The following is a 20,493-nucleotide window of genomic DNA, read 5'->3' as shown; positions in this document are numbered from 1 at the left end:
TCTTACCTGTAGGGGTGATTGTTAAGTTGCATATTTTCGACTTTCAACATAGTATCTGAACAGCCCTCTGTAGCTGATCCTTGGTCTTTCTTATAAACGGGATTTTTAACAAGCCTCTGACCAAAAATTGATCATTTCCACTCTCCACATGCCAAACTTCTTAACATCTGACATCTGTATTTTGGCTTTTATACCTAGGGCGATGTATCTACTGGTTTTATCCTCCAGTTTGGTGACACCCAAGTACTCTTAAGTGTGTTGTTACACTGCAACTTTTTGCTGGAGATGAGTAGATCCATTGATGTTGAGGAGCTAAAGAAACTCACATCATTAGTGTTACTTAGCCGATGGAGGCTATGTCTTCCTGTCATGCCTCAGACTCAGCACTGACATAACAAATGTAAAATATTTGCACTTTTTTGCTTTCTATTTTGTAAACTTATAACTATCTCACTAAAACAATAACTTGAAAGAAACTTGATGGCTCAAAAGGAGCATAAATTATGAGATTGCAGGCTTCTCTGGGCATGTGCCAGTCATTATATTCACCATTGATTGTATTTTAAAAAGGAAATGTCAGCTGCATAGTGTTCTACACTTACGTATTGAATGATGTTTCATATAAGTTCATACTGATCTCTTTATTAAGTGTAGTGGAAGAATGTATAAGTCTTCACAAAGAGCACATATGCATGAATTGCCTAATTTTTGGCTGATTTATTGTAATTATTTCAATCCAACACTTCCAGTAGTGCTTAAAGGAACACATGGGACTGCTACTTGACATGTAACCTACAGAGAGTGGGAAAAATATAGAAACACCAAAAACACGACACATTGCCATGCCCAATGCAGTGTAGGAAAAATGTTGGGGCCCCAGGCACCTTCCTCTCGTCTTGGAATGGATAAATACAGGTTCTGTAAGGATTTAAATGGAATTTAATAATTATTCCAGCAAAGTAGTGGCAAGTTCAAGGAACAATGATGGAAATGGATAGCAATCACGCAGCTTTCTCTCCAAAGCAGATCACAAAGGCTCAACAGCATTGAGATGTGGTGACTGTGGTGGCCTGAGAAAGTGTGACAATTCATCCTCAAGTTCACAAAAGCACTCCTGAACGATGTGAGTTATGTGAACAGGGGCTTTTTCATATTGAAACACGTCACCACTGGAGAATAAACATCATATCATGGAGTGGACTTGATCACTCAGAATGGTAATGTAATCCTTGGCAGTAATGCGACCTTGCAGAGTAATGATGTGGTGCATGTAATACATGCAATGAATGTCCAACTCATCACCTAACCTCGTCCGCTCCCTTAGCTGAGTGGTGAGTGCACCTGACTGCCATGCAGGGTGCCTGAGTTCGTTTCCCAGCCAGATCGGAGATTTTCTCCACTCGGGGACTGGGTGTTGTGATGTCCTCATCCCCATCAACATGCAAGTCACCAAATGTGTCGTCAGTTGAAAATACTTGGAACCCATCGCTTGAACTCCCTCAGGTGGGGGACTTCTGGCCAACAATGCCAAATGATAATTTCATTACCTAACCACCACCATGTTTCACTCGTGGAACATAAGCTTGGTCAGAAGTTGGAATCAGTGTGAAACAAGACTTGTCCCATCAGATGCCCCACAGTCCTGTTTTTATGGCTATGGCACATTGTTTTCCTGTTATGGGCATTTACATTACTATTGCAATATAAATCTTCTGTATAGCACCTCTCAAACTATCAAATACTTCAGCTTCTTTGGTTATGGAGGTATCCACCATATGAGCACCAAAAATTTGCTCACATTCAGATTCACTTAGCTTCAACGTAATGTTCTGACCACGACTGACACTTGAACGTATTGAGAACATTGCACAGGTGCCATTCTTGGGCAAATACAGCACTACAACCAGCAGGCATTACTAACATTTGCATATGTGTTCAAGCATGCATTTCTCGCAGTGTTTCCGTATCTTTATCCAAACACTCTATCATGGTTGGTCATATTAAAAGATTTATTTATCTTGAATAAACAACGAACACCGCTGGTACCTTACAGTTGCGGAACGTATGACAGCGACAAGATGAGGAGAAAACCAAAAGATTGCGAGCAAAAAACTCCTTGTAGTAAATTTTCGCTCAGAAGTATAAAATAATCACTAACTCCATTATCACAGAGTCACCTCATTTTGTTAATATATGAAAAACGTGGTGAATAACTATATTTTTGCCTGCGAATCAAATTTACACTTATGTGCAAAGCTGATCAGAATACATCTGACTGGCCTCATTTGGGTGAGTCTGGAGCAGCCTTTCCAACCTTTCAGATTTACTGGATTGTACAACTGCATCGAAATCATCGTACATTTCTTTAAGGGTTCGTACAGATCTACAATCTACAAATAAAAATCTTTCTTGGGTATCTGCCCTGGACTTTTTGTTGTAGATGGCCTGTCTAATGGCTTCAGAGGCACAATATTTTCAATATTTTGCGTAATTATCCACCAAATTTAAAAATGTAACTTGTTTTCATAATCTACTCATTAAGTGTAAGTTAAACTTAACATGATAAGACAAGTATTACAATTAGAAACCAAGTATTTGTCTTGAAGCTGATAGCGCTCAAATATTCCAACTTAATTCAACCATTACTCGAAAATTATAACACTTTAACGACTTCCAACAAAGTTAATAGATAGCTTCAAACCTTTATATAGGGAACTTTTTCTCGCTTACAGCCCCCACAGAATGATGGAAGGAAACAAGTTTATCACTCACAACATTTTCGCTGTTCATGTGATCGAACTTCAAACTTCAGCATCTGCCATGATGTTTAAATATTTTATTTCTTTACTACTAATTCTGTTCACACCACACTTTGCAGACAGTATCCGCATACATCACTAAACCCACCTGTAAAATTATATCACTGTACGGCACATAGTTCAGTTGGTATGACATGACACACACTTAGACATGTCAAAAACTAGCTTCTGCTAACATTGACGTGCAGTAAACATCAAGTGTGACATTTTAATTTATCACTTCTTTACCACTAATGCTATTCACAACACATTTTTCGTACAGTATCTACACAAATATCTGAATGCACCTACAACATAATGTCAATATATAGCAAATAGTTCAGGAGATATGATGTGAGATATAGTGACATGCATCAAAAACGTGCTTCTACTTAAAATGAAGGGCAAATTACCTACACTACAATCATCCAATATTTCATAATGAAAGCACTTAGAGACTTCTAACAAACTTCATGCATAATTTCAGTCCTTTTCTAAACTTTGTCTCACTTACATGGTTATTGTCAAGAATAATGGAATTAGAGCGCAATTATGATTGTTGCAGTGTATTGGGAAGAACTCTTGACTGGTCTTACCCGGGGCTTTATACTGGTACCACATATAATTAGGTGTTTCCGATTATTACATCAACTTATGAACATTAAATATGGTTCATAAAATTATACAAAAAATTCCTTTGTTATTTGTTTAGCTTGGAGGAGGACATAAAAATGGAATGTATGATCATCATCATTGTTATCATCATATCTTCATCCCTTCAAGATGTAGAAACAGAAGAACTGGCAGCAGATGGCCTTGAAAATAACTGCCTTTTCCTCATGCAACTCAGATGATGCTCCTCACATACTGACTGGCAAGCAGACATCCATTCACTATTGAATTAATGTGCCTATTCCTATTTTTCACTTTTATTAGTTTCATCTCAATAACAACTCTTTCACAATTAGCAGGGAATTCTCTCTCACCAAATAAAGTTTTTATGTTGAGCATGTTCCCCCATATGTGCCCACTTCTGAACAGTTCTTAATATTTTCATCTATTTTCTACGATAGAAAGTTTCCTTCAGTCATCATCGATTTTTTATATATGGTTATCATCATCTAGAGAGACTATGCTTGACAATTTTGACATAAGAGGTGTAAGAGAAAGGGAGTATTTTCTCTTTACATGTTTGGAAGGGTCCTTTTAGGCGTCAAAACTGCAATGACAATAAATTATCATCAAGTTTACATCTCTTTTTCAGTTCTGAAAACTTCGACTGCATAAAATCGCTACATCTGCAGTGAAAATCTTTCCCTGCATCGATTCATTATATGTTTCTGGTTCTGGAATTGCCTTCAGAGCTTCAACTCCTAAATACATTTGGCTATCACGAAGAAACTTTGACCTGTTGTGGGGTCAGTGTCAATCAATTTATTGGTTACGACATACTGCTGGTCCATGAGCCAATGCAACATTTTCTTGAACCCTGTACCGTCTTTTAATGTAAGCCAATAATAATAACTTTACCACTCTGGAAGTTCTTATTTAAATCTGTGAATTTCGGTAACAGAGAGGCCAAAAATAAATAAAATAATCAACAAAAATTGTCATTGAGGGATTAGAGAATTTCTTCTGCCACAACCAGCACATCCTCTAGGTATTTAAAATCAAAATAGAGATGCAAAGCAGCTCACTGCTCTAAAACCCTCGCTACAATAGCACACAAAGATAGCCATCTTGTCTGAGATGGATGCAGCAATTTATAAATTTAGATATCTAAAAACTTTTGAAGTTCATGCCGTTGTGCCCATATTAATTATTTCACATTCCTTTGCTTCATCATATTCACCCTGATTAAAAATTTCATAAAGTTTCCAAAATTTACTTTCAATTATCTAAAAACAACACAGGATGTTTTAACAGATGCTAGCTAGCACTCAAGCTTATTTCAAGGTGGATATTGAGTTTAGGTACAGTTGAAAATTCAAGATTGAAAAATCAACCTGTTACACAGCTTATTTCAAAGTGGATATTGAGTTTAGGTTCAGTTGAAAATTCAAGATTGAAAAATCAACCTGTTACACAGTTTACATCAAGCTGTAAAAATTTAGCTTGAATTAAAATAATTTTCCCAAGCTTGAAATAAACTGTAATTTCCCTGGAAGGCTGTACAGCAGATGTACACGCAGCATAGCTTCCATAGACGTCTACGGGAAGCGCCACAAGCGTTTATAAGCCTTGCAGTTGCACTGACTCTGCTAGGTTTACGGCCATTTTATTTTTGTGACATGCGTTAATGATTGTTGACTGTTGTGAAGTTTGTTTTATACTGGAAAATAGTTTGGAAAGTGTGTGGCATCCCCTGCCTTACTGCTACACCGGGTCTGAAGAAGATATATAGTGTATTACAGGTACGCTGGTGCATTTTTTCTCTAGTGGTACGTTAATATTACAAATGTTAAATATTGTTACATAACGTAAAGAAATATCATATTCTTTTACGTAGAAAAATTGAATCTGGATGAAAGTGAAATGGATTACCAGCTAAGAAAACATATTACAAGTTGTTCAGCAAAAAGGTCATTTTAAACTAGCTCTCTAGTACGTGGCACCAATAAATTAAAACTTAATGTTATTTTACCTTTTTAAAATCTCACCTTTTTATATATCGCCCTATTACATTTCTTTACTTGTAAGTACTCGCGTGTGTCACACCATGAATGAATAATTGTGAAGTGTGAAAAGTTTCTTTGCTAATACAAATGGTAATGACATGGTGAACGTGAAAAGTATTTTTTATTTACGTAGCTTTGACTGGTCTTCAATTGCTTTTAATTTTGTTGTTCCCTAGGTGAAATAATACTGCAAGGCCTACTGGTACTTCTTACTTTTATTGTTATTTGTAATGTGGCTGAAATCTAATAAAAGGCAACATTAAAATATGACAAGGAGAACATTTTTTGTTCTTTTACATTTCAGTTCCACTGAACGGGTAATTTCTTAAATTCATTTCGATTTCATCTTTTATTTCATTCTGATTCAGTTTTACTCACCAAAATATAATTGTGGATAGAATAAAAGTCTACATTTTTCTAAATGGTAGTTTCCTTATAAGCTTACAGTATGAGGTGTATATGATTTCAAGTAATTGTTTCTTTATAATTCAGATTAAATGGCCCTGAAACTGTTAGAAATAGTGATGTGTGGCTTCTTCATGAAGTCATCGCAAAATTACCCAAAATTTCAAACAAAAAGTTATTTCAAATTACTTTAAAAACTGTTTGGAATGAAGTCACCAGAAGCAGCTGCTTACTCAGTGACATTTATACTAGTTAATGATTCTTACTACATCAGTGAGTTTGAAGTTATTTTGCTAATCTGGGGCATAAATTATATTTAGGTTGACCAGTTTCAAATTTTTACATTTTTTTATGTTTAGGTATGGCTATCATTTTCTTTTACCTGTTACAGGATCATTATACCAGCAGAAGTCAGCGATATTTGATCCTGCTCTGGTCTGTGTGCTGAGGCCGGAGGGGCTTCAGAATAATTAAATTTTAAAATAAAACAATTTTAAACACTTTGAAAATAAAATTTTTTAAACATACATGTCTTGATAAATTTTTTCACACCATTTCCATTCTGATATTTATTTAATTAATTAGGTTCATTAAATTCAGATTAATAATTATGTAGCTTAAAACAAGCTGTAAATACCAGGCTGTATTCCACGTGTGTAGATACAGCTGGAACCAAACTTGATAAGTCAAGCTTGAAATATAACTTGAACTCTGCCAACTTTGATGTTTATTTCAAGCTTGAATCCAACTAACAGGCCTGAATATTCCAGCTTTGATCAAGCTTATATACTTGATCTTTACATCTGGAAACAAGTTTGAAACCAGCTTACTGTGCTATATACATCTGTTGACTCATCAGTAAGAAAACTGAATTTTGTATGTCTCAGTGTTTCTGTAAGTTCGTTCTTATGACTCACTCCTAACTTTCTCTACGATCTGGGAACACTTAATGTGAAGCAAATTTATACTGTCAGCGATTTTAGAATCAACATGGCAACTCTTAACCCCTAACTGGTACATCCAAAAATGTTAATACACAAGGTACACCTGGGTCGTCAGGACCCAGATAAATTCTGAACAGGTTTTAGAAGAAAATAAACAAGATGATAAAATTTAAATATTAACTATTTAAGAGGGTATTATTAATGCTAATACAAAACTAGTTTCCTTATTTCTGGTCATCTCTTTCAGAAACTATAAAAAAAGACAGTGAAGTAGTTAAAGCACAAAAAGTGAAAAACATACATTTGTCAAGTCCTACTCGAGAGCTACAAATATTAACCTTTATAACTGAAATTACACATTTACAATCAAAATGGACTGTTCTTCAAAGCTGTAAACCAAAAGAAAAGTTCAAATACGGTATAAAGATTTCCGCAGGCATAGCTTCTGGGAAGATTCTGTGGTAACGTTTTCAGCTGAATGACATACTTGATTATTAAAATGGTAAAAAATAGCAGCAATTGTCTAAAAATCTCATGTTTTAGATAATTTATTGTTTTTACCAGTTAAATTTAGTATTTTTACTCTTCCAAACCATTTACCAGTTAAATTTAGTATTTTTACTCTTCCAAACCACCGAAACACTTTGAGCACAAAACACTGGAACATTCCAAACAGAATGGTGCTTGACATCTGGCACACTCTCGTGATGCTTTCCTATCTTTCTTAGATGGTTATATGGAGCACCTTCTTCTCTTAGATTTAGTAGGAGGAGCCTCTTTGCCGGCTTGGGATGTTCCTGGTGCCTCGTTAGGATTCATTCCTAAAATATCAAAAATCGAATTTCTGACGTCTTTTCTCAGAAATGGAGAATCCAGTCTTCTTTTCATATGGTCACTTACAAGTTCCATTCCTAGTTGAATGAGGAATTCTCGACGAATAATATCATTATTGTCTTCTTTGGCCTGGAGTAAAACAAAAGCATTTACACCAGCTATATCCAATATGGTGTAGAATATTGCCATAGGCTTCCGCCTTTTTCTTCTGAAAGTTGTATAATTATGAGTCTTTTCATCAAGAGCATCAATACCCCATTTTGTTCTATTGTAGTCGTATATAATTTCAGGCTTATGTTCCATCTCACATTCACCATAGTGCATTATTGACATCATGTTCACTACCTTGTTCTTTTTTGGGATGTGTGAAAGTAGTGTTATACAGCCAGAGTATCCATAAATTGAGGAAGACTCATTTCTGCTTTTGCTTCAGTAATGTTTAAGGGTAGCTCAGCCTTATTCTTTCTTATAGTGCCAATATAAGTAAAATGGCATTTGGACAACTCATTTATACACTTGAGAACCTGAGAACCAGTTGTCTCCAGGCACATTTCTGTTGCTTCCTCTAATTGGTTCAACCAACTGCATGACAACTGCAGTTGGAATGAGCATACGTTCTGGGGTGGTTACAGCTGGTTTTCCACTACTAATTTCGGCATTCAAACAGTAATGCATTTGGCATCAGCCAAGATGAATATTTTTATTCCATATTTCCTTTGCTTGGAAGGAATGTACATCCTGAATGCACATCTGCCACGGAATCCAACAAACATTTCGTCCATGGTGACATATTACCCAACTGGATAGTTTTCTTGGCAACCTTTTACAAATGAATTGAATAGCCAAGAGATGTGGTACATTTTATCTCTGAGTTTTCTGGTATCACGGGTTGTTGAATCATCAAAAGGAAGACAATGCAATAAAAATAATAGACGTTTCAAGGGCATTGGTCTACCAGTGCCATTTGTAGCAAACAAATCATCCAGATCTTCACTGTTTGATCTGAAGGCTCCCCAGAGATACCAAAGACCCATAAGGGCCTTTATTTCCACTTTATCTGTTACTTTTGAAAGAATAAACTTTTAGACTCAGGCACCAATGATATAATTTTTTCATTGGTTCTGAGTACTATCTCTGGAATCATTTTATCAGTGAAAAGTAGTTCCCAAAATGCTAGAGGGATCTTTTTGTTTACCTGTCTAGCTGGGCCATGTATTTCAGGAAGATGAATTGGAGAGATGATATTGCTTTGTGGGATTCTACCACGTATGCTGGGTGCTGTTGACCATTTGACTCTATTTCTCTCATAGATATTATTACCTGTAGATTGTCCTTCATTGCTGTCACATTCAGTTTCATGTTCACTAGTTTCACAATTGCTGCCACTTCCGCTTATATCATCAATATCACTGTCCACTGGTTCGTTCTGAGTATCGATGGTATCTTCCACACTCATTTTTATGAAATGTGGTACAATAATTCCAAAATATTGCAAGTGCTGTTAAGATGTAAAACTTCCACTGCAGTTACAACTGGGTCCTTGGGTCCCATGTGCTTTTATAGATGCAAAACTAGCGAAGACACTTGTGACAATGCTGTGGGCTGATAGCCAACCGAATGCTGGAGAGTACGTAGGAGTGCAAGTCAGTGTGCTGCACACATTGCAATGCTGAAAAAAAAAAAATTTATCTCAGGTCCCTAGGACCTAGGTGTACCAGTTACGGGTTAACTATGCCCTCCAGCTGATCTGCAACACTGAAAGGCAGATTGTGATCTGCCACGAATCCCACCAATTTAATTACAGCAGTGTGAGCCTGATTATTTAAAGCTACGTCACTTGTAACTGATTTCACAAATGAACTCAAAATTATCTGGCTTTTAGATGACATCATCCTCACATTTTTGACATGGTTTTCACTAAAAGAATGTTTGTAACACATCCCAATTCAGGCACAAAAATTATTTTACAGGTTCTACATCTAGCCCTTTCAGAGTTCGGTTCATCAATGCACAACCAACCATTACATTCAGGATTAGTCTCCAAGAATTTTCTGTATTTTTGAATTCACTTCTTACAGTTAAACACGACCACTACTACAATCTTCTTTTTCCATTGACACAATTTTGCGTACTTAACACTTTACAAATCGCTCTGTCCTCATCTGAACTAACATGTCAACTGTAATCGTTTTCGCTTATATATGAGCGCCGCGCAGGATGCAAACCAGTCGATACAGTGAATTCCCCGGAGGTTTCACCTAAGGGAGTAAGCAAAGTTGACTAATGACGCTTAACGTAATCAAATTGGGGAATACAATGGCTGCACAGATGGGCGTGTAGGCTGCTCAAAATGGGCGTGTAGGCTGCTCAAAATACAAATTGGGGAATACAATGGCTGCACAGATGGGCGTGTAGGCTGCTCAAAATCATACTTGTGGAATAAATTGTCAAAAACTAAATATACCATAATAATTAAAATAATATAAAAGATGAAACCTTTACTATAGTAAGACTTTTAACAGATCGTATAACAGATGTGCGATCCGAGGGTGGAATGTATGTTCGTGCAACATCTCTGGAGAGTAGTGGGTGCGTCATACCATTTTCGTAGAACATCGTTGAGTAAAAATCTGGGAATCGAGTGCAATCAGTGAAAACGGTGAAGATGGCGCCGACTGGTGGTCGGATGCAGAGTGTTATATTATGTTTTAGTTTTTTGATGGTTTTTCTTCAGTGTTCCGCTTACAGGAAATGTGAGTGTAATCTATACTGGAATCTGCAATGATGGGAGAAAATTTGTGTGCTGTGCTACAGAATTGTCTATTTTTTACCAATGTTTACATGTTTTGACAGCTCATATAATCCAGTTCGTAACAAAATACCGGAAATAAATATGATGGTTTTTATAATTTTGGTGTAAATGAAAGTTTATTGCTAGGCTAAATATGTCAGCAAATGAATTGACAGAGCAGGCGTATAGCGTATAGTAGTGTTGCTGGAAGTTGTTGACGCTGTCTTCCCTGAAGAATTTTTAACTTGGCGCAGGCGAGCGGTGAAATATTTGTTTTTCAGTGATTAATCCTTCTGGTGATAGTTGTTGTTTAAAGTGATATACAATGTTGATCGGGTGGTTTCTTTTGGTGTGCAGTGTATTGATCAAGTGCATACTCAGTCACTTGAAATAATTAATGTTGACAGCATTATAATGAAGTTAAAAATTTCAATGTGCGAGCGACTACATTACTACTAAGTTATTCTCATTCTGATTTTTTTCTTCCAGATAGTTTAGGGCATGACAAGGTTTGTTCACACGTGAAAAAACAAACAATTAAACTTCCTCCAGAAAATGGAATTTTAATTACTGAACAGCGAACATTTGATAAGTGGTCTGGATACAAAGAATTTCGCTGTAAGTTTAAAGTTGAGCTTCTAGGTGAAGGAGATTTGTTTGCGGTGATACAAAATGTAACTTTTAGAAAGGATCCAGTTACTGGTGAATGCATCGATTATGTACAGGTAATTAGTTGTTCAGCGCTAGAATATATTTTGACTTATTTATATGTAGTTATCCTAGAGGTTTTGAGTCTAATAAATATATTTTGAAAATATCAGAGTAGTGTTTTGGAAACCATTGTTGCTCTTATTATCTGTTTTATATTGTGTTTGTTTTTTTCTTTGTATCTATGAGTAGAAATTTGTTTAATTCGTTTTCATGCATTATTATTTATTATGAAGAGCGAAGTAGGCACCACAGTAGTATTTGCTCGTAAATTTGGAAATGAAATAAGTGCCAATTTTTCATTGTCGCACAGTTGAGTACAATAATGACTACTTAGAGAATACAGTGGTGTATCTTATTTACACCAAAACATGAAGTAACAGATTATAGCATCTATTAAATCAATGAAGTTCGAATTTAAATGAAAAATGGAATAGGTATTGTTATAGAATTACGTTGTTAGCTAGTTTTATATATAAAATCTGTTGTTTCATCTGTGGATGTAAGTGTTGGAGAAACTTCTGATTTCAAATGATAAAGTGAATTTTGTTTGGTCTCTGCAGCATCTATGTCTACACTCTGCAAACCACTGTCAAGTGCATGGCAAGGGTACGTCCAAGTGTACCAGCTATTAGGGTAACTTCCTGTTCAGTCACGTATGTAGTGCAAGAAGACTGATTGTTTTAATGCCTCTGTGGATGAAGTAGAAATAATCCATATCACTTCAGGCAGTGGGGTTACCTTCATAGTTTGGGATGTTATTGAATTTAGCATATGTTAACATTCAGGTGTAAGTAAGAAACATACTTTTTTGTATTCTTCAAAAAAAAAATCCTGCCCAGAGATACAGACCTCCAAAGATGACATTGCGAACATCGTTTTCAAGATACGAATCTCGGAAAAAATTTTAAAATGCTATATCTCTGTAACAGTTCTAGATATTTTGTTAGTTGTTTTTATTTGAAAGATAATTGCTTTATCATTACAATAGCATCTTTTGTTTGGACATTACTGTCGTCTTTTGAATTTTTTTTTAATAATTTACAGAAAAAATTTATTTTTTCAGAAATGACAACCAGAAAAGTTAGATTTTTTTTCTGTTGATTTGTCCATGTAGTACTGTATTCTCTGTAAAGGAGGGCTTCCACTTTTAAGTTGGACAGGTTTCATTTTAAAAATTCATAACGGAAAAGTCTGATTCCATCCCTCTGCTTTCACCGATGATGCCACCAATATGGCGGAAACGACCATTCACAACAAATCTCATACTGCTCCTATGACGTCATCAAGTAAACCACCAAACACATATTCCTCCAAAAATATAATGAAGCTAACGGGACAAGCGGGGGAAATTGGGGGTTTTTAGATGGGGGACAAACTAAATATACACACACGCCACCACACCAAATGGCAAAAAACACTAAAATTACAATACCCCACAACCTTCCCAAATTCCACTACACACAAAATCCACTGAGATAGATTACTTCCCTTGACATATAACAGGTCAAGCGAAACAACCGATACCACACTATAAATCTCAAAACTTTCACCACCACTACACTTAATCCTACCACAAAAAAACACCTAGAAAATCAAAATTGGAATCGAACACTTCCCTTGACCTGTTATCCTTACGACATCTCCACATGTAGCCGTTCCTGGTCCAAGATGGTGGTACTTTTGTAAGGCTCATTTCTTCACGACACGCTGAACACATCATGACTTCAGCCAACGAGCCGAATAGCTGAAGAAATTTTATTAGAGACAATGCACTGTCCCCCATCATCACTGCCAACCATGAACTGTTTTAACCTTGTCAGTCATATCCATACCTACCAAAGACGTTAACAAAGCAATTTGCCAAAATTCACACACGATGAACAGAAAAAAAACAACAATAACATCAACATAACAAAACCAAAATTCTTAACTCACTTCAATATATTCTGATGAAAGCACAGTCACCATCTATGCCATGCACGTGCAATGCTACCACGCAGTTGAATCCCACACGCCATATAACACCCTACCCATAAAGACACCACCAGAGAGAACCACTGACTGCAATAATACGCCATGTATAAACACGCCACACACGTAAACTAAACCAAAAACATCACCTAACACACAATACATAAACACATCACGAGAGATCACCACCGATCACAACAAAACAACACCTACAAACACACCACTCTCACTAACTAAAACCGAGCGAAGTGGCGCAGTGGTTAGCACACTGGACTCGCATTCGGGAGGACAACGGTTCAATCCCGTCTCCAGCCATCCTGATTTAGGTTTTCCGTGATTTCCCTAAATCGTTTCAGGCAAATGCCGGGATGGTTCCTTTGAAAGGGCACGGCCGATTTCCTTCCCAATCCTTCCCTAACCCGAGCTTGCGCTCCGTCTCTAATGACCTCGTTGTCGACGGGACGTTAAACACTAACCACCACCACTAACTAAACTCCGCACCGTCGTGATGTCACACACCACAACAGCCTTACGTCACAGGTCAAAGCCGACGGGTGGAATCGGATGCTTACATTGACCCTTTTCAAGGATATTGTTTGTCTTCAATTAAGTTGTTTCTTACAAATTTCTTTGTTGCAATGTTTATTTCTATTGTCTTTGTTGCAGTTATTTCTTTTCACTTTCATTGTTGCAGCTTTTTCTTGCACTGTGTTGTAGTTTCTTGTCAGTTTCTTTGTCGTGGTTGTTCATTGCAGGTTTCTTTATTGTAGTTGTTCAGTGCTAATTTGTCTACTGAAGAGGCTTCTAAGAAATCTGAGACCATCCAGTGAGTTCTGCATTTTCGTGAGGAATTTGCCAGTTGAACAGTTGTAGTGTGTTTTGTCAAAAGGAATGTTTGAAATGTCTTCTGACCGGGGCCATGAGAGAGAGAAAGGCAACAGACTTTGTCCAGGGTGGGAATAAGTATTTTCATTTGAAGATTCTGTTTCAAAGTGAAGACATTTCCAGTGACAACTTTTTGTGTTCAATATATTTTGACAGAATAACAACCATGATAGTATCTGAATAAGGTGAAGCCTGCCATGGTGCAGATGATGCAAATTTAGCATCAGTAGAGGAAGAATTAGGTACACTGAATCAGTCAACTACAGAGGTACGTGTTAGCCAGGGCTAACACATATAAAGTATTCCAGTGATGGTTGCTTGACCATTTTTACATATTTAAACTTTTTTTAATGTGAATGACCTATATTTGAGAAATTCAAAACAGTTTCTGAAAATAATTTATCTTGCACCTTTACTGGATGGCGGCCGTTTTTATTTGTAGGCATGTGACTATTTTTCAGTCTGGAGACATTAGCAAAAATTTTAATGTCTCTGCACTGGAGTAAGTTACAACATTGCAATTGACATGATTGTTTTTAGAAGAACTTACTTGAAATTTGCATTGCCTGTTACACAAAATACCATAAATTCAAAAATAACCAATCAAAATTACTGCCAAAGTTTGGTATCCAAATTTTCCAAAATCGACTTTTTAGGCCCAAAAATAACAAACAAGGATTGATTTATGAGAGTCTTTTTTTCCTATAGTTAGATATGATACACTCCTACCCTCATATAGTGCAAGAACATTTACAAATGTTTCCTTAATTTTTTATGAATTTTTGAAATTTGAAAATTTTTTTTTTTTGTAAAGTTTGGGGTTAGTTATCTCATGTGGGACTGAATATAAAAACATGATTTTTGCACAGTTTGTACACCTATATGATAGCACTGTACTGTAAAAATTTCAACATTGGTATCTGACAGTGAACAAAGATATGAATTTTTGAAAATGCGGAAATAATTCAAGTTACTCTACAACTCATCTTATGGCTGTTGCCTATTTAAATGGTTTATTGTTTCATTGTAATCAAGTTTAATTGTGACATATATTTAGTTAACTCTATCTCCAAATATTCATTTAGTTTATTTATTTTTAATAATGCAATATTAGCAATAGGAGCTTTCGCTTTTGTTCTATGGTAATCAAAATGCTTATTTAAGTTCAGGTTTATTGTCAATAAAGAAGTTCATTATTGCTGGGTGTGGCATTGTAGAAGTACATTATTGCTGGGTGCGGCATTGTTGTAGTGAGTCTGTTCTGAAACCTCTGTTAGAGTGGATGTACATACTTCATTGAGAGTGTAGAATGTATTATGTGCATTGTTCTGTGTGTAATTTGTAATTAATTTTGAGACCTTAACTGGAATGCAATAACATGGATGAACAGTGCTCTGTTGGACAGATAGCAAGTGAAATGTGTCACAAAGCAGTTTACAGTTCAGTTTCAAAAAACTTGAGAAATGTCAATGACTTTGATGAAGTTAGACAAACTTTGTTTAAATTTCAAGTAAGTTCTTCTATAACATCAGTGTTTGAGTATCACGAGAAGAAATATTTTCTGAAGTACGACGACATTTTTGGAAGAAAGTGCTGTGATCCACTTAAAGTTCATAAAAAGCCTGTTACTAAAGGTTTGAGGGAAGTAAAACTTGAACATTTGTCCTTGTTATGTGAGAGTGAAACAGCTTTCCATGTGAAACGTAATGTGATTCCTGGAAATTCCCTGTGCGCACATTGTTACTCAAAAATATTTGTTGTGAATCCAGAACCAGAATCATGCAGCCTTATTAATGACATTTATATTCCTAATGAGGAAGCTGTTAGCATATTGGATTTTGCTTGTTCTAAGTTAGATGTATCTCCTGCTTTGAAAATAATAAAATTAAGTAGCAGAAAAAGAAAAGCAGCTGTTGAAAATAAGATACAACAAATTTCAGACAAAATTAGAGAAGACTTGGAATCATGCTTTAATGATACAGATACCAACATTAATTCTAAAGAAGAAGAAAACCTACCACCAGCATCGTCTGACGCTGAATGTTTGAGCTTAATAGAGAAATTAGAAATGAAATGTTCAGTGACATCTAAAGAGCAAAAAGTTAAAATTTTAAGTTTGCTCCCTGACGCACGATCAAGAGAAAACTTAGTTCATGAATTCAACGTTTCTCTTCATGAATGCAACGTTTATCATCATTTGGTTAAACTAACCCAAAAATTAGTGAAAGAGCAAGGCATTCTCCCAGTTTTAGGAAAGAAGGAAGGAGTAGGTGTAACAATTAAAAAGATCCAGCAGTTTTTTGAAGATGATGAAAACAGTAGACTGTGCCTAGGATGCAAAGGTAGTAAAAGAGTTGTTATAAATGGAGTTAAAGTAACAAAGCAGAAACGTCTAGTGCTGTCAGATTTAAATGGACTTTATGTAGCTTTCAAAAATTCTCATCCTGAACGCAAAATTGGAAGGTCAAAATTTTGTGACCTCTGCCCTAAGTGGTGTATTTTGGTTGGATCTCAGGGACACACTCCGTATGTGTTTGTTTATATCATCAAAATGTTAAACTGATGATTGTGGGTGCAAAACTCAGTGATCTTAAGTACAAAGAGTTACTAGTTTTAGTGGTCTGTGACACAGTTATGACTGCATGATGAGTATGTGTAATAAATGCCCTGGTAAGGAAGCCATTACTGAATTGTTTCACGAATATGATGAGGAAATGCCAGGCAGTATTACCTTCAAACAGTGGGTCACAACTGACAGGGCAGAAATGATAACAGTGGTTAAATCACAGGAAGAGTACTTGGAATCTATATTGATAACATACAAAAACTTAAGTCACCACTATATTTCTAAAACCCAAAGTAAGTTTTTGAAGGACAAAAAAGCACGACGTCATGAAACTGAATGCATAGTTCTAGCTGATTTTGCAGAAAATTTTACATGTGTGATTCAGGATGCAATACAAGGGTAGCACTGGTTCAATGACCATGCAACAGTGCATCCATTTATTCTCTACTTTAAAAATGAGAAAGATGAAGTTCACAGTTCTTCAATTTGGATTCTAAGTGACTACTTGGAGCACAACTCTTTGGCTGTACATGTGTTTCAAAAGTATGTAATAAATTACATAAAATAAAAATTTCCCAGTGTTGAGAAGCTGATATACTTTTCAGATGGAAGTATAAGAACAAAAAGAATATTTGAAATCTGTGCAACCCCAAAGTAGACTTTGGGTTGGAGGCTGAATGGCACTTGTTCGCATCTTGCCATGGTAAAAATGCATTTGATGGAGTAGGAGGTACAACAAAATGTGAAGTAAGTAATGCCAGCCTACAAAGACCAAGCACAGACGAAATTCTCACAGTACAGGACATTTATGTCTTTTGCAAGGATAATATTAAAGGCATTACCTATTTTCTGATCAAGAAAGAAGAAGGGGTTCTGTATATGAAAACAACACTTAAAACCAGATTTGAAAACTATAGCAATAAAAGGAACATGGCATTTCCACAAATTCCTTAGCATTAGAAAACTTAGATCTATGCTATGTAACATCAGAAACTGAAATTTATGAGGATCTTTGTGTCAGTAAAATTACATCTCTGTCTTTAATGTTGAATGACATAGTGGCATGTGTGTCTGATGGACAGTGGTGGCTTGCAGAGGTTGAAAGAGTAAGTTTGGAAAACAGTGATGTTTTTGTGCATTTTTACCACCCTGCTGGCCTAAGAACATCATTCAAGAAATCTACTAGTGACAAAGTTTGGATACCAATGAAAAATGTTTTAAGGGAACTTTCAGTGCTTGAACGGTCTTATTCTATATCATAGAAGCTGTCTGAAGAAATAAGTGTTCTTAACATTCACCACCAGACTGCCTATTGGCTTTCGTCTCGGGTTCTCCATCCGACATTCATCTACTGATTTTTCTGATGTTTCGCCAGCACGAGTGGCTGGCATTGTCAAAGCTTCACCCTCCATTGGCGGTGGTGAACTGGAGTCGAGCTCGTGGCCGCAGACTATATGTACCTGGCGCGCCAAAGTCCGAGGGCTTCTCCGCGGTCATTTCCGGTGCGGTTCTCCTCTTGCTACCTGCGACGGTCGTTCGCTGCAGTACGGGAAGCCAGGATCCGTTTACCTTAAGGCTTCCTTTTTCTTGTTGAAACTGTTCACATGTTTTTGTATTTCTACAGCTTCTCTGAACAAGCGCGTGTGATAGTACTTCTCTACAGCCAGAACTTCTGTGTCGGCGAATTTTATTACGTGGTCGGTCTCATTCAGTGCGTGCTCTGCCACGGCAGATTTCTCCACCTGCAATGTCACTTAAGCTCTTTGATCTTGGTGTTAATTGATCGTCCAGTCATTCCGACATCAGAGGAATGTTTGTGGTGTGCTTGTGTATGACTGTGACTGGTGGATTGCAGAGATTATAGACACCAGTTATGAGTTAAACAAAATTGTAGTGAATTTTATGCTACCATGTGGACCAGCTGCTGGGTATAGGTTTCCAGCTGAAGGATAGCAACAACACCATCAGTGCTGACTTCCTGTTCACAATATTTTGAAGATTGTAAATGCTCCAGTTCCTATTGGTTCACCAGGAAGGCACCACTCTATATCAAAGGAAGAAGGCATCACTCTATATCAAAGGAAGAAGGCATCACTCTATATCAAAGGAAGATACTGAAGCAGTGGAACACATTTTTAGTTCATTGACTGGCTAATTTCTGTACAAAACAAAGGAGGATACTGAAGTAATGGAACACATTTTTGGTTCATTGACTATAAGGCTAGGTTTTGATTCTTATGAGCCTGTTATGTGATGATAAAACAGGTTTTCTGTACGGCAAAAATTTCAGTTGTTTATAAAACCTGTTCAACCTAAAAGTGGAAGCTCTCCTTTTCAGGGAATGTAGAACTATATGGTACTAATCAACAGAAAAAGTCATAGTTTTATGGATTGCCACTTTTGAAAAAAAAAAAAAAAAAAAAAAAAAAATCCATAAATTATAAAAAAAAAGTTCAGAACGCTATAGTAAAAGAAGAGATAAGTCCAAATGGAAGATTTCTTAGTAATCATAAACCAATTATCTTTCAAATAAAAAAACATATAAAATGTCCCGAAGATGAATCATTATAAAATTTTTCCAAAATTCGCATCTTCAAAATGGTGTGCACAGTGTCATCTTTGGAGGGCTGTACCTCAGAGCAGGAACTTTTTGGAGAAAACAAAAAGAATATGTTTTCCTTACTTAGTCCTCCATCTTAACATATGCTAAATTCAATAATATCTGAGACTATGAAGATAAGATTCTTTCCTAGCCTGCCTGAAGGGATATGGACTATGCCAGTAATTGTTCTAATCTTATCCTTATGATCCCTATATGGGCGATACTTAGGGAGTTGTAGTCTGTCCATAAAGTAATCAGTTACAGTTGGTGCTTGAAACTTTCTCGGAATAGTTTACGTCTGTCTTAAAGAGTATGCCAGTTACGTTTCTTCAGTATCTCTGTTAGACTCTCCCATGCATTAAACAAAAATTAATAACTATTCTTGACTCTTTGGAATATAGAAAATCAACTTCAGCAGTTGTGGCCCAAACAATGATTTTTAAGTATGTAAAACACTTTCTGACAGCTGATACAAGATTTATTTATTGGAAGAGAGAGAGAGAGAGAGAGAGAGATATAGAGGCAGCACCCTGGATGTTTAACACATATCACGTCATTGTTCAGAAAGTCATTCAAATCAGATTATGTAAAATGACAACCTATAGTAAGGCTGCCTCATGAAACTACAGACCCAAAAGTTACAAATTTAATTGAAACATTTTCATTACACATCTTAACTTTATTTAGGGTGTAAAATTACCATCTGTAAACAACAATTATTCTAGCCACACTAATATTAATTTAAAATGTACCTGTTCAGCGGTGAAGATCCATGAAACTATCGATGAAACTTCTTAAGAGCATATCTGTTTTTAATCCACTGTGACAAATTATATTCTCTTAACTTCATATCTGTATCATTAAAGTAATACATTCTGCCCAATGATGTCAATTTAGGTACACCAACAGCAAATAAAATGTTTTCCTAAGGCACGAAACAAGAGTATTCCTTTTCCGGCCCGAAGAATATTACTGCTGATCCAGGTGGGCAGAGAAAAAGTAGTTCAATGTCCCCTTCTTCATCACAGACATTTCTCACAAAGGCAAAGTACCACCTGTCATCACACACAGCTACTACAAAAGAATCTTGTTGAGGACAAGTGCAAGTCCATTGTGGGGCATTTTCATTGAATGAAAAAATCAAGGAAGGCTTTTCGGAAGAAGTTACTCTTGCAATCTCTAAATAATCACAAGAAAGTGGTTTGTAATGGTGAAAATTCCTGGTAACAGTTACTGTACAGGTTGTTGAAAATCTCTTCTTGAGGTTTTTGCATAGAAAATCTACATTGACTTTCTCTAAGAAATGAA

The 20,493-nt window shown here is 36.2% G+C and overlaps 2 protein-coding genes and 1 long non-coding RNA gene across 4 annotated transcripts in view; 2 read left to right on the top strand and 1 right to left on the bottom strand.

Moving 5' to 3' along the window:
- The first annotated feature begins 5,160 nt into the window (after positions 1 to 5,160).
- LOC126460224 (uncharacterized) lies at positions 5,161 to 6,408 on the top strand. The gene is made up of 2 exons (XR_007585936.1): positions 5,161 to 5,212; positions 6,273 to 6,408. It is a non-coding gene; the product is annotated as an uncharacterized LOC126460224 (long non-coding RNA).
- A 1,149-nt stretch (positions 6,409 to 7,557) lies between these two features.
- On the bottom strand, positions 7,558 to 7,995 carry LOC126484130 (uncharacterized). Its single transcript, XM_050107554.1, has one exon. The coding sequence runs from the start codon at positions 7,993 to 7,995 to the stop codon at positions 7,558 to 7,560; it is 438 nt and encodes a 145-aa protein (XP_049963511.1).
- Positions 7,996 to 10,315: 2,320 nt separating this feature from the next.
- LOC126473618 (uncharacterized) overlaps positions 10,316 to 20,493 on the top strand; it is a 46,303-nt gene continuing 36,125 nt past the window's right edge. For both annotated transcript variants that reach the window (XM_050100801.1, XM_050100792.1), the window contains exons 1-2: positions 10,316 to 10,412; positions 10,940 to 11,175. In XM_050100801.1, coding sequence (XP_049956758.1) covers positions 10,325 to 10,412; positions 10,940 to 11,175 — 324 coding nt within the window. In that variant the 5' untranslated portion in view covers positions 10,316 to 10,324. The remainder of the gene's footprint in view (positions 10,413 to 10,939; positions 11,176 to 20,493) is intronic.

Source organism: Schistocerca serialis, chromosome 1 (genome assembly GCF_023864345.2).
Source record: "Schistocerca serialis cubense isolate TAMUIC-IGC-003099 chromosome 1, iqSchSeri2.2, whole genome shotgun sequence".
NCBI lineage: Eukaryota > Metazoa > Arthropoda > Insecta > Orthoptera > Acrididae > Schistocerca > Schistocerca serialis.
This window is presented reverse-complemented; position numbering and strand designations above follow the sequence as displayed.

What these genes read in the sequence shown, in the direction of transcription:
- LOC126484130 (XM_050107554.1), bottom strand. Translation starts at nt 7,995, where the DNA reads ATGATGTCAATAATGCACTATGGTGAATGTGAGATGGAACATAAGCCT.